The sequence below is a fragment of the Anguilla rostrata genome, chromosome 4 (genome assembly GCF_018555375.3).
Source record: "Anguilla rostrata isolate EN2019 chromosome 4, ASM1855537v3, whole genome shotgun sequence".
Taxonomy (NCBI): domain Eukaryota; kingdom Metazoa; phylum Chordata; class Actinopteri; order Anguilliformes; family Anguillidae; genus Anguilla; species Anguilla rostrata.
The window spans coordinates 4,780,582-4,795,581 of record NC_057936.1 but is presented as its reverse complement, the minus strand read 5'-3'; the positions used below and the strand labels follow the sequence as shown (position 1 = coordinate 4,795,581).

General features: G+C 48.7%; 1 protein-coding gene across 26 annotated transcripts in view; it reads right to left on the bottom strand.

Annotated features, from left to right (window-relative positions):
- Window positions 1-15,000, bottom strand: part of dlg1a (discs large MAGUK scaffold protein 1a) — a 176,171-nt gene that overhangs the window by 79,048 nt on the left and 82,123 nt on the right. The window contains exon 1 of one of the 26 annotated variants that reach the window (XM_064330182.1): window positions 10,116-10,250. The exons of 24 other annotated variants lie outside the window; for them this stretch is intronic. In XM_064330182.1, the coding sequence (XP_064186252.1) occupies window positions 10,116-10,205 (90 nt within the window). In that variant the 5' untranslated portion in view covers window positions 10,206-10,250. Of the gene's footprint in view, window positions 1-10,115; window positions 10,251-15,000 lie in introns of those variants that run through there. One more of the 26 variants, XM_064330181.1, reaches the window with a different exon arrangement.

Here is a 15,000-nt window from a genome sequence, read left to right as displayed (position 1 = left end):
GAACGAACGAACGAATGAGTGAAAAAAAAAAACAAAAAAAAAAACCCCCAGACGTGTCGCTTGTCCGTATCGTGGTGAAAGACGGATCTGGGTGGGACTGGCGTTCTCCAGGTGAAGCATGAGCCCATGTTGGCGAGCGAGGAGGACGACGGCGGCGACGGCGGTGGCGTTGGCTCCTCCTCCGGCTACGCGGCGGCTCCCAGCAGACACCGCGCTGAGCGGCGCGTCTCCCACGACGCAGTCGATCCCGAGCGCGGCACAGCAGCCCGTGCTGCCACGCGAGGTATAAAAAAAATTAAAAATTAAAAAATAAAAAACCGGAGAAGGGGAGGGGACACACCGCGGAATGAAAATGTCTACGCTCCGGCGTAGAAACGACGATGGCGGCGGTGGCGTGCTCCTCAGCTCCCTCCGGCTCGCATCGGCATGGCAACCACCCAGGCTCGGAGGGGAAGGCAGCCATAGGTGTGCCACAGGTGTCGTGTGAGGTAGGAGATGCTGTCACTGCTTACGCTTCGACCACCCCCGACCACTCCCTCCCCTCCCCCCCACACTCGGGGATGGAATCCATGGCAACTGATTTCACATCAAATAAAGCCATCACACAACCCTCACTGCTTCAGACTCTCTCTCTCCCTCTCTCACTCTCTCTCCTAAATATGCTCTCCAGGCAGAACTAAAATACCGTTTGTTCCTTACCTCTGTTACATCGTTGCCTTTTTTAATTCACACGTGTACGTATAAAATCACAGGCAGGGGGGGTCCAGAGCACACCCAGCAAAGAAAACAGGGATTCTTCACCTTTTTTCTGTTGTTGTTGCGTAACCAGTGATTCACCGATCTCTCCTTCTAGAAAACACGCTTATTGAGGAATCGCTGCAGTGTTACTACGGGGAGAGGACGGCCGTCCTCTGATGAATGCAATGACTGGGGAGCAGCAGACAGTTCTCTTCTGAGTCTGAACCTCGACACGAGACTGAGACTGAATGTGACACGGAACAGATCTGCACGTGCTTACCATCAACCAGGGCTGCCGGGTGAAATTCATCATTTATATTATTATACTATTACATTATTCCTGGGACAATAATATTTACCCCAAATTTGCAGATCCCCCCCAAATCCCCACCATCATAACCATAGATTATTGCATCACTATGACTGACATTGCTGCAGAAAACCAACGGAATGGGCTTCACACAGTTCCTGGAGGGTCCAGGCGATCGAGCCGACCCTCCAAGTGAGACAGAGCGAGGCGGCCATTTTGGCTCAAGCTGAACCAGGCGCGTCATTCAGACTCAAACACCGATGATCCGCAGCACTAAGGCAGCTGTGCAGTCTCACAGTGTTTCACCGGAGGGGGCAAAGTTCCAGCCCCGGGTCAAACTGACAGTTGAGTTCAAACCGCCCTTCCGCTCCCTGAACGAAATGGGTAAGTAGCCCATCGACAACGCGTCCAACCGGAGAGCGCTGCCAGTCTCCGTTTAGCAGATGACAAGACGGAGACGAATGCCGCCTTTCAAAATTCATATTTGACCTTATAAATACTGGGGCGAATCAATAATGCATGCCCAATTAAATAAAAAAATCATAGGGTATGTATATTTAATGGGCGTGTTTGCTGAGGTCTCCACGGAGTCGGGAGGAGATTAAAAGTCGCCTCCCTGACTGCAGCTACTGAACCTCCAGGCTCTCAACACTGGGGCCAAGGCTGAACAGTGTTCAGTGCCACCTGAACACCAAACCTCCAGGTAAGACCCTGGGGCCAAGGCTGAACAGCGTTCAGTGCCACCTCAACACCGAACCTCCAGGTTCGCTCAGCACTAGGGCCGAGGCTGAACAGTGTTCAGTGCCACCTGAACACCAAACCTCCAGGTTCGCTCAGCACTGGGGCTAAGGCTGAACAGAGTTCAGTGCCACCTGAACACCAAACCTCCAGGCTCTCTACACTGGGGCCAAGGCTGAACAGTGTTCAGTGCCCCCTTCACACCGAACCTCCAGGTTCGCTCACAATAGGGCCAAGGCTGAACAGGTTCAGTCCCCTCACACCAACCCCAGGTGAGCATGGGCCAGGCTGAACAGCGTTCAGTGCCACCTCAACACTGAACCCCAGGTGAGACACTGGGGCCAAGGCTGAACAGTGTTCAGTGCCCCCTTCACACCGAACCTCCAGGTTCGCTCAGCAATAGGGCCAAGGCTGAACAGCGTTCAGTACCACCTCAACACCAAACCCCAGGTGAGACACTGGGCCCAAGGCTGAACAGCGTTCAGTGCCACCTCAACACTGAACCCCAGGTGAGACACTGGGGCCAAGGCTGAACAGTGTTCAGTGCCACCTGAACACCGAACCCCAGATACTGGGGAAATGTGTGGGGCTCCCTAACACTGACGAATACACCGCCACCTTATCGGGCTAAGCTGCTGAACATGCTTGCCAGTCCATCCATTACACCAGAATCCAATACAGGTCATCAGTACACATGAGGCCACCATACTGAACACAGTCAGCTCAGTGCCACCCATAAACACATGAACACTGTGCCCAGGCTCCATACACTGACGTACAGGCCACCTTACACCAGTAATAACATGTCAGTGCCACCTATGAACACCAGAGACCCCATTATACCTGAACATATGGGCTCCTACCTAACACTGACAGAATTTATCCATTTCCCGCAGCCTTTAATCTGCAGGCATTAAATGTGATTCAATGAGAAGACAATCGAAAATACAGCAATTATCAAGTACACAGTCCATCCATTATCACCATGTAATTCACATATACAGCCAGGCCATCCATTATCATCATGTAATTCACATGTACAGCCAGACCACCCATTATCACCATGTAATTCACATGTACAGCCAGGCCACCCATTATCAACATGTAATTCACATGTACAGCCAGACCACCCATTATCACCATGTAATTCACATGTGCAGCCAGGCCATCCATTATCAACATGTAATTCACATGTACAGCCAGGCCATCCATTATGCAGCCAGGCCATCCATTATCACCATGTAATTCACATGTACAGCCAGGCCATCCATTATGCAGCCAGGCCATCCATTATCACCACGTAATTCACGTGTATAGCCAGGTTATCCATTATCACCATGTAATTCACATGTACAGCCAGACCATCCATTATCACCATGTTATCAAAATGTTTCTGCCAGTAGCAGTGCTTTCTGCATTTGGACCGGAAGACAGGGCGGATCATTCTGGAATCACGGCTCTGTTGTCTTCCTGCGTTCGGACCGGGTGACAGCGAGCGCGGTTTCTCTCGGTGTCACGGCCGCGCGGTTTCCTCCGGCTACGAGGCAGATCTCATCATCTCTCCTCCGCCCAGAACCACCCACGCAGGACCACACGCGCCGCCGCCGCCGCCCGAGTTCGATTCCACTTCCATTTACAACGAGGTTCTAAATCCTGCAGCTCGCAGCTGCTAAAAAGCGAAGCAGACCGGGCCAAAGCAGCAGGCTGATTAATGTCCAAACAAACCCCCGTCCCGCGCTGGAAAAGTCCTGGCTCAGGATAATTTGCGAGCCATTTGTAAGGGGGGCGTCGTTACGACTTCAAAATGGAATTTGAGGCAGACTATTACCAGGGGTCCCCCTGGGACGGCTCAGAGAAACTCCTGCAGGGAGTTAAATTAATGCAGTACCACAGAGGGATTCCCTCGAGCCACATTCCTGCAGATTTCGCTCCTGCGCTCAGGAACGGCCCGGGTTTTTACGACGGCACTTCTCTCCAACTCAATTTCCACTTCATCCCAGGCTCAGACAGTCTCTCCAGACGGACCTTGATCAAATATAGGCCCATATTTTAGATACTAAAAATGAACTTTACACAAAAAAACCCTACTATGATTCCTGAGAACTGGCGATTAGGCCTAGTACCAACAAAAAGCATACAATCATACAAAAGAACAATCTCTTCCTGAACACTGGTGAAAAGAATTGTTTATTTCAAAGCTGTCAGCAATCTGCAGGCATTTTACTGGTGTCAATGATTAAAGCACTACATGTGGATTATTCAATCCCTATTGGACACAAAAGGACAGGATGTGCTCTTCCCATAAGACTTCCATTTGTCTGTGACGTCAAGGTGACTATGTCATCAAAGCAAATCAACCAATCATGGTGTTCAGATGAACAGAGAAACTTATTTTGATTGGTTCAGACAAGTCGACGACCCACGGTGCACCACAGAGCTCCGCCCATTACTTTATTCATAAACCCCTCATTGGTCCACCATTCACGGCCGCTCGTGCACCGTAGACATGGATGGCGGTAATGTCGGTCCGTTGGGCCTGACGTCTCCTCCAGGGGGAGCTCCCGCAGGTGCTCGGGGCAGAAATTAAGAGGAGCCATCGGCCCTCAGAGGTACAGCCTCCATTAGCATTAGCGTCCAGACGAAAGGGCTCGCAACGCGAGCCAACGATTTACTCTTCGGCGCTAATGCGCTCCTTAATGGATCGCATTACTCCCCGGCGACAAAAGCTATCGTACAATTCACCCAGGACGAACTCCTGTTAGCGCGTGCTGGAGGCAATTAGCGCGGCACACACAAAAAAAGACACCGATGTTAAGTATGCATGATGCTGTATTATTCATCGAGCGCTGACTGAGCGCTAAAGTAGCGCGCAGCTTTTTTTTTTTTTTTGCTCCCGTCCCTTCAGAATTGCACAAAGAGAGTGTTTGGGGGGTCACAAGGGGGTTTCGCGATCAATGAGGGCGAAACACCGGCTCCGCTAACCGGTGAAGTTCTATCCATTCCCTTCCAATGACAAGACAAGACATCGAATGATTGTGAGCAAATCCAATAAACCCGACACGTCTTGCTTCAGGAAGAGTAAAAGACTACACGTCCTACGGTGCAGCTGGCAGAGGATTGTGCTAACAGAGACTGTCGTTTTGATCCCAAGGGACTACGTGTACTGGAAAATGTATTGCATCCATATACTCTATGTCACTTTGGATAAAAGCATCTGCTAAAAGGCATATATAAAAGGAACGTGGTAATCACACGGGATATAATGATCACTTTTAGTGCTGATTATAACCTACAACAGGGATGAACAACAACGAGCTAATCAGCTTCAGGATCATGCTTTTAGTTATTTAATTAGCTCAATCATGTCTTGATCTGACATCTGTACAAGCACCAGCTACAGCTGCAGACTACAAGTGTATTCTTTTTTAATTGGCTTTTCCAGCTTTAGTGGACAGGACAGTGTTGAGAGACAGGAAGAAGGGGAGGAAGAGCTCTAAGGTTCATTTCTTGTGCCAGATTACTGCACGTATTTTCTTTATCAGTGTATTCAGTTCGACTGGTGAACCAATAGTAGCCCACAGCACAGACACTCAGTATATCGCAAATCACCATGACAGCGGATAGGCAAACTGGCAGTTGATGCGAGTTTGTCAAGATGAGACCTGCTGTTTAAGATCGCAAAACGTAGGCTACCGGCAGTGGCTGCTGGCAAACAGCTGGCAGGCCGTTTCGTATTTTTTTTAATCGCTTTCTATTCGCCGTATCTACAGCTTTTTTGCTGATTAAAAAACCCAGCCACTGATCCATACCATTTTCCACGTTAGCCCACCTCCCTTGATTTCAGCAGCTAGGCTGTTTACTTTAAGACTGGCGGTACACTTCTGCTGTCTGACAGCCATTTCACGCGCGAATAAGTGTGAACTTAGATCCCCTCAGCCACCCTTTGGATCGAGAGGTAGCGGACTGGTGGTACCGCCTACCGGCAATATATATGGGGGTATCTCGCCGCTTATCCCGCAGATATGACGAGTCGGAATTCGTGACCGTTTCCTTTCAGCACCTGTCAGCAAGGCGCGGGGCGGGAGAACGCGCTCTCCTTTCAGGACCAGTCTCCTCGCGCGTCAATAAGCCGCCGCAGTTTACCGCCTCATTTTCCCTTCGCTGCCGGTCAGAGCCAATTTCTTCCTCTCGCGCAGCTGGCCTCAGCTCCGGGGCGCCCGATCGATACCGCAATACAAGGACAAAGCGTTTCAGTAGCCTGCGAGCCAAATTCATTTCGGTAGTAAACAGGGGGGGAAGAGATGAGCAGTCGCTTTTAAAAGATGGATTGTCGACCGTCTGTCTGTCTTCCCCGCTGCGACGTCGTAAAGAATAGCCGGAGAGGACAGCTTTTTTTTGCGTGCTCGTATTTTTCCCCCTCAATTATGCAGACGCAGCATCGTCCCTGCTACCGTCAACTCTGTTGTAAATTATTCGTTTTATTCCTTCATAAACAAAAAAATAAATCAAAAGAGGATCTGTCTTTGCGCGCGGCTTGCAAAAAAATTGCGGGTTGGTCAACCGAAGGAATGCAACAAAGAGGGTATAGGGACAGGTTATAATCTTATCGAGAGTTAGCCTACACTCAATAACGACTCAATTCATCTGTCAGTTTCAAGGACTCCTATGGTTGACCTCTTAAATATGACTGCCAATATCAATAACTGATATTATGAAACATTTGAAATGAAGCATGTAATCGATGTAAGTACCTATTTTAAAAAGTCAATAAAGTAATAAAATCCAGAAACCGTGGCACCTGTACAGCTTTTACTAAATCTTGCGCAGCAGGGATATTAATATTTGAATAGTATCTGAAAACTTCCTAGTTTCAGTATCTATTCAAATAGGACTAGTTCAAAATTAAATGTGAAGGCAATTCAGAATTCAACACAACTTGGTATTATGTGATACCTTCTTTTTTCAGTTTTAAGTTATTAAAGTGTTTACAGTTTCCTTATAATTATAGCCAAAAAAAACAGGTTACACCTAATTTTTAACATGTAGGCTATACGGTGCAACAGCCATCAATTAAATTTTAATTCTGTAATTATTAAAAGCTAGCCTCAATTAAGAGATTGAGCATTTGGAATCAAGCCTAATAATAAGCGTAGCAAAGTAACCAGCTTGTTGGTAAAACCAAGTCTAACCAATCAACCAATAGAATATTGTGCACCCAGACATTCAGATTTCCAGATGTATCAGTAGCCGAACTTTAAAAACTGATTATTAACTGCTTATTTTGTGCACATACTCAAATTCAGCCCGAGAAACAGCTTATGTACATTGTGACTGTACAGCGAAGGAGTCAGACAGAAATGCGTTTATCAGTAAAAACCTCTGGTCAGACTCATCCTGTATGTGGTATTGGATTCGCGTTGTGTTGTCAGTATTGGATTCTTCGATTCTTCGCTCCCACAGCTGCACACTGGTTTCAGTGGGTCTCATTGATTTGCAAATGACCCAGGAAGGAAAGGTCGCCAAGTAGACATGACTAGCTGATCACCGCACTGCAACGATAACACATACTTTACAACACACACACACACAGGCAAGACAACACGCTTTACAACACACACACACACTTTACAACATACACACACACACAGGCAATACAACATGCTTTACAACACACATGTACACTACAACACACACACACACACTTTACAACATACACACACACACACACACACACACAGAGCAGACAACTCTTCATCCGGTGTGTTTTTATGCTAAAAAGCAGAGTGGGCCGAAGAGCACGTAGCATTGCAGCACTCGTGTGTCTCCTGCCCCCGTTACTCATGAGGAAGAGGCTGTGCAGGGGATTCACCCCAACCCCCCCACCCCCCCCACACACACACACACATTCACACATGCTCACACACACGTACACGCATACACACAGCAGCACACGCACACATACACACCGCTTATACACACACACACACACACACACGTGCACACAGACACATGCACACATACATACATACATACAGACATTTGAACACACACATTCACATGCACACACACAGAAACACTCTCTCTCACTCACACACACACACACACACACACAGAAACACTCACTCTCACTCACACACACACACACACACACACACACACACACAGGAGGCCTGGTTCAGACCCACGGTCAAAACACGCTCTCGGCGCTGGATCTAACGAGGAGGCTTCACTGTTCCTAATTACCCCACACACTAATTAATTACCCCACACACTAATTAATTACCCCACACGCTGATTAATTACCCTACTCACTTTAACTCTGGCACAGAGAGATAAAGTTTCTTGTTACAGAAAAATGAAAACAAAAAATTAATTTGCATAAAGCCATAAACTCTGGCTGGTGATAAAACGTTTACTGCACAGACGATGGCTTCCAGGATTTTTCCTCTTTTATTTTTTTTGTTTAATCACTTTCAGTTCAGACTGATTTCAAATGACAAAATGCCACTTTCAGAACAAAGAGTAAAACCTTTCATTAAAACTGCTTTAAATATTTACATGTAAGTAATAAATAAAATAAACTATTATAGAGACAAAAAAATAAAAATAATAATTACAACAATGTGCGTCTTATTCAACCCCACAATGCAATTTTAAATCACTTTTCACTAAAACTAATTTCCAAAAATAAAAATGAGCCCATGTTCAGGATGCAGACTATTTTGAGTAGGTAACTGAAAGCAGCAGGTTTGTTTGCTTGTCCCAGGTGATTTGGGGAATGCGGAGGCAGACTTAATGGCATCAGGCACAGCCTTACATCAGACCTGTAAGGATCCGTGTCACCTACTAAATACTCCAAAATACCCCCCCCCCCCACCAGGCATCTCTGACCCTAGAACCAGATATGCTATGCTGCGACTGAAATGTGCGTGCTTCATGACCGTAAATAGGGGCAATCGCTCCCTTTCTCTCCAAGGCTGCTCCCTCTCTCTCTAAGGCTGCTCCCTCTTGCTCTATCTAAAGCTGCTCCCTCTTTCTCCAAGGCTGCTCATTCTCTCTCCAAGGCTGCTCCGTCTCCCCCTCTCTCCAAGGCTGCTCCCTCTCTCTCTCTCTAAAGCTGCTCCCTCTCTCTCTCTAAAGCTGCTCCCTCATCTACTCTCCTCTGCTCTCCCTCTTCTCTCTCCTCTCTCTCTAAAGCTGCTCCCTCTATCTCTCTCTCTCAGGCTGCTCCCTCTGTCTCTCCCTCTCTCTCTAAGACTGCTCCCTCTCTCTCTAAGGCTGCTCCCTCTCTCTCTCCCTCTCTCTCTAAGACTGCTCCCTCTCTCTCTAAGGCTGCTCCCTCTCTCTCTAAGACTGCTCTCTCTCTCTCCAAGGCTGCTCCCCTTCTCTCTCTCAGGCTGCTCCCTCTCTCTCTCTCTAAAGCTGCTCCCTCTCTCTCTAAGACTGCTCCCTCTCTCTCTCTAAAGGCTGCTCCCTTTCTCCCCCTCTCTCTCTCCCTCCCCCAGTGTGTGTGTGTGGGTCTGTTCTCTCCTCTCCTCTGGCTGTGTGAGCTTCTGTGAGGGGGAGGTAAAGACGGATCTTTCCGGAAGGTTTAAGTGCACACATTACCGCCTTCGCCAAACACGCAGCGGCAGCACATCAGCCGTGGTTAGGAAGCACACTCAGCAGCACACACACACGTTCACATACACACCGCTTATACACACGCACAAATACACGCACCGCTTACACACACACACAGCAGCACACGCACACATACACACCGCTTATACACACACACACACACAAACACACACACTCCATTTACACACACACACAAACAAATATACAGGCACACACACTCAGCAGCACACGCACACATACACATACACACGCACAAATACACACACACACACACACACACTGCTTACACACACACAAATACGCACACAAACACACATAAATACACACATACACACAAACAAATATACAGGCACACACACATACAAATACATACACACACACCACAAACACAAAAACACACAAATATAAACACACCCACACAGAAACGTACATTACACACACGCACAAACACACACACATATACACCCACCTGCATCACAGACACACCCACTCACAAACATACACAAATACACACACACACATAGAAACACACACCACACTCCCATGTAAAAGCCCATCTCTGTCCATCATTAAGCCAGTAAGTGCTACTTGCTAAGTTGCGGTTTCCTGTCTCTCTCTCTCTCAGTCTCTCAGTCTCTCTCGCATTAAATGCGTCACCTGCGCAGATGCGTGTCCCCCCGCAGTCCCGCATGCATCCCAGACCTACCAGCAACTGCAGGTGCAGCCTCTTGGTCCTCCGGATGGTCCGGATCAGCCGGCGCCCCATCTTTTTAGCGTACCACACGGAGGCCAGCATGCTGCCCGGCCCGGTCCGGTCCGATCCGGTCCGGTTCAGTCCGGTTCAGTTCTGCCGGGCTGGGTGACAGGGGGGTACCCCTGGGACCTCTGGGAGGAGGGAAATCTGGGAGTCCCTCAACCTCAGTGTCGGGAAACGCAGAGCGGGGGGGGAGGGGGGGGGCGTGGGGGCGCGTTCTCAGAGGTCCTAACTTCCCCCCCCCTCCGCCCACCTTCCGGCTGCTTCTGCGGGCAGCGCGGTTAGCGGTTAGCGGTCGGGGAAGGAGGCGGAGCGGCGGCAGAGACTCGCGTGGCGTTTATTAGAGAGGAGCGGAGAGAGAGAGGGGGGGCGAGAGGCAACAAGCCTGCGTCAGGAGGAAGCGTCCGTCAGTCCCCCCCACCCCACCCAGCCCAGCCCCCCGTCTGTACCCCCACACCCCCAGATCCAGCTGCCGCTCACAGGAGTGACGGGGAAAACAGCTGGAGAGCAGGAGACGGTGGTTCTGTAGGATTCCGGATATGCGTCTGCACTCTTCCCCGAGAGAGAGGGAGAGAGAGAGAGAGAGAGGCGGCTCTCTCTCTCCTTCCCCCTCTATCTCCCCTTCCCTCTCTCTCTCTCTCTCTCTGCCCCCTCTCGCTCCCCCCTCCCCCTCTCTCTCTCTCTCTCTCTTCCTCTCCCCACCTTTTCCAGCCTCCTCTCTCTCCTTTACCCCCCCCCCCTCCACCGCCCCACATCATTGGCTGATGTGATCACAATACGTGGCAGCAACTGAGACTCACAAGGACAGACAGACATACAAGTGGGGGTCGTGTCCAGGCTCCCACATCACCACCTCCCTCCTCCTCCTCCTCCTCCTCCTGCACCTCCTCCTCCTCTTTCAGTGAGTCAGCAAACTCAGGAGATGCGGCAGCTGCGGTCTGAAGCTGCGACCGGCTGCACGTGTGCCTGCTGCACCGCGTCTCGCACGACACCGACGCCACCGCCACCGCGACCAAACAGCCTCACTTTCTATCCATCCCTCCATCTCTCTCTCTCTCTCTCTCTCTCTATCCACCTCATCCACTCCCTCGCTCCCCACGTTTAATTACCTGCCTCAGTTCACTCTGCTTTTTTCCCCCCGCTCCACGTCGGTGGAATTCACCCCGAATGCAGCTGGGAGAGTGCGTGAGAGAGAAAGAGAGAGACAGAGAGAGATGAGAAAGGAAGAGTGAGAGAGAGAGAGGTGGCCATGTCCCCCTCTAACCCTCCTAATTTCTCTTTCGTTTTTTTCTTTCTTCTTCTTTCTCTACCTCCTGTTCCTCTCTGGTGACAAACAACCAACAACTGGAGCCAACCGCCGTTAGCGCCATTAGCACTGTTAGCGCTGTTAGCACTGTTAGCGACGTTAGCGCCGCTCTGCAGACTGCCAAGTGTGTAATGAATGCAAACCGCTAGTCTGCGCCGGGCTCACGCTCACTCCCAACTGCCATTCGATGGGCGAGAACTCAATTAGCACGCTACGCTAGCGCCGGTGACAGAGCGCACGTCAGGCGGAGGCGCTGACCGCCCGCCAGTCCGCTCCAACACCAGCCGACACACGCAGGCGATCTACCTGGCTTCTCATACAAAACCAACCACACAACCGCCCAAAGAGGGACTCTAACTGGCTCCATTACAAAATATCCCAACCCACACCAGCCCATCGACCAAGCGATTCATAACATGCTTATTCAAAAATATCCCCCAAAACACACAATACCAGCCCATACACACAAGAGGCGACTCATAAACCCATGGCCTTCTCATTACAAAAATATCCCCCAAAACACACAACACCAGCCCATACGACACAAGAGGCGACTCATAAACCCATGGCCTTCTCATTACAAAAATATCCCCCAAAACACACAACACCAGCCCATACAACACAAGAGGCGACTCATAAACCCATGGCCTTCTCATTACAAAAATATCCCCCAAAACACACAACACCAGCCCATACAACACAAGAGGCGACTCATAAACCCATGGCCTTCTCATTACAAAAATATCCCCCAAAACACACAACACCAGCCGATACAACACAAGAGGCGACTCATAAACCGATCTTGGCCTTCTCATTACAAAAATATCCCCCAAAACACACAATACCAGCCGATACAACGCAAGAGGCGACTCATAAACCGATCTTGGCCTTCTCATTACAAAAACATCCCCCAAAACACACAACACCAGCCCATACAACACAAGAGGCGACATCATAAACAGATCTCGGCCTTCTCATAGCATTCATTACAAAATATCCTCCAAAACACACACACACACACACACACACACACACACACACACACACAGTAAGACATCTTTCAGACACAACGACCTGGACGTATTCTTCGCCCAAGTCAACAGGTGCCTCTCTCCACAAAGAGAGCAATTAACAGCGCACTTTGGACGTCTGACAGCTGTCAATAGACATTATGTCGGCTACATCAGACCCATTATGTGAACACATCAGCAAGGCTAGACTTCCACGCCATCGCTTGCCAGCGTTTTAAAAACCTTCCCAGAGCCTAAGGAGCTGAAAGCATTTCAAACACGCTCAGGAGAATGCTCGTGGGGGACAAACATACTTTATTACAGGTAGGAAGTTTAAAAAAATGATTAGATACAGAAGGTCTTGAAGCATTTCGTATCAAAGCAGGGACGCTAGCGAAGAACTTGGGATCCACAAAAATATCGAGGTCATATTGGTGCTGGTCAATGGCAGTATAAAACAAACTCAGTACAGACTGACATTTAAATCAAATTTAAATATCTTGTGATTCAAATATACATTTTTTGCCCTTAGAAGCTGATGTCTGAACACATCTACTACATCTATGAATGTGGTTGCAGTTGCTGTAATGTGAAAGGGGAAGCATCAGTATTGGCCAGTATAACCAGTCCAAGTATCAGCAATGGACATCAGTCTGATAATGTCTATTTTTAAATGTTCATATTTCTACATTTTTCTGAATGCACACGACACATATCAAAACACATCAGTACGTTACCACGGCAGCGGCAACAGCACTGAAACAGGAAGACAAGGCGCCAGATGAGAAAGCAGGCGCCAAGTGTAGCGACAACCAAAACACAGCAGCTAGCGAGAAATCGCTCGCCAACTCCGTAAACACAAACATACAGAAACGTTCCAAATGTAATCATTCAGGAATCGGGGAGGGGGGGGGGGGCTGGGTGGTATAAAACACCAACCTACCCATCTGCCACACACTTTTAACTGCACACTGAAAGATGGAGTTAAATATTCCACTCATTACATATGCCCACCTTGGCCAGGTGCGTTTCAGTGAAGGGCACAGCGTTCACATCCAAGTTCAGCACAAACGAGTGCCAGAGAAAGCCTCAATTAGGCTGCAGTGTGAGTATCTCTGTGTGTGTAATTCAGAAACACGCACCAGCCCAGAGGAGACGGTATGAATTACTGCACCCCGGGCGGTGTGGAGACCAGGTAATTACTGTGCTTAACGTCCGGGGCGTTTGGTAAAATGACAGTTCATGCTGAAGTGCGGTCTGCTGGCAAACCCCAAGGCTGTAGTCCAGGTAACCCGGGTAACCCGCTGGCGTTTTAAACGATTAGGCGGACGGTGAATCGCTGCGATTTACACTACGGCCAGACAGGGCAACTGGAACACAATTACATAACCTCACAGGGAGACGTCGCCCCTGGTTCTTCCTTTTACTTGTAGAAGAGTAGCTGTCCTCCGGAGTAAAATGAGCTCTCAGCCAGCTCTCTACCGGTACCGGGTGCAGAGAAACAGCCCCAAACCAGTGTGCACATGCTCCAGGTACCTGCTCTACTAAAGACTACAACGGGCGGGCACTTACAGTCTATGGGCTGGCATCAGACAATGCCAGTCACAGGTTGCCATGCCTACTGGATACAAACAGAGGTGCTTTGGCCAGAGAGACTGAGACTTGATCGGTTATGCCTTCATCTTTTAAATCAGGTTAATGATGTTTCGTGATGGACTTTCCCTTTAGTCACCTCAGTCAGACTCTGTAATGGATCCCACAATGAAAACCTGTTGATCAGCCCGACAGTGATCCTCATTTGCATTTTTTTTTTTTTTTTTTAATCTACCCAGTCATACATGTAAATTTATTAAATGAATCAGTGTAACTGAATGTAATGTGATAATGAATGTTCAATCATGAATCCACTGGACACATTTCCTACTTAATAATGAGAAATTACTCAAGATTAAAGCTTCTGAATTTTTTTGTGGTTGTATGTGCGTCATTTTAAGGGCTTCCAAAGCAAAGCCACAACACTGAACATTTGAAGCTTAAAATGATCATGTTGTGTCTCTCATAAATCGATGGAACTGAACACTGCTGAGCTCCGTAGTGTCAGAACTCCGGAACACTAAGAAAGCCTCTTCTGTGACATCATGCATCATCACAGAACGCTGCCAGCGCTCAACCAATAGGCTTTCAACAGCCCCCCTGCCCTAGAACCACAGGAGCTGGGGGAAGTGACATCACACACACACGCAAAATAACAAAACACGTAAACAATCAGCACATCCAGACTCCAATAAATTAAAAAAATGTCAAATTAAAAAAACTAGGCATCTCGAAAACGTTAGACCAGTTAAACCAGACACTGCAGCGCAACAAAAGGAGGCTCTGAAGAGGAGACTGTGCTTTTCAGCAGCTCAGAGCTAAAGCCAAAACATCACAGGTAGCCTTCTCCTGCAAGCTCTCATGCACTGTGGCAATACTGCCACCTAGGGCCTGCAAAGCACACTGCAACTCAGAGAAACCGAGATCT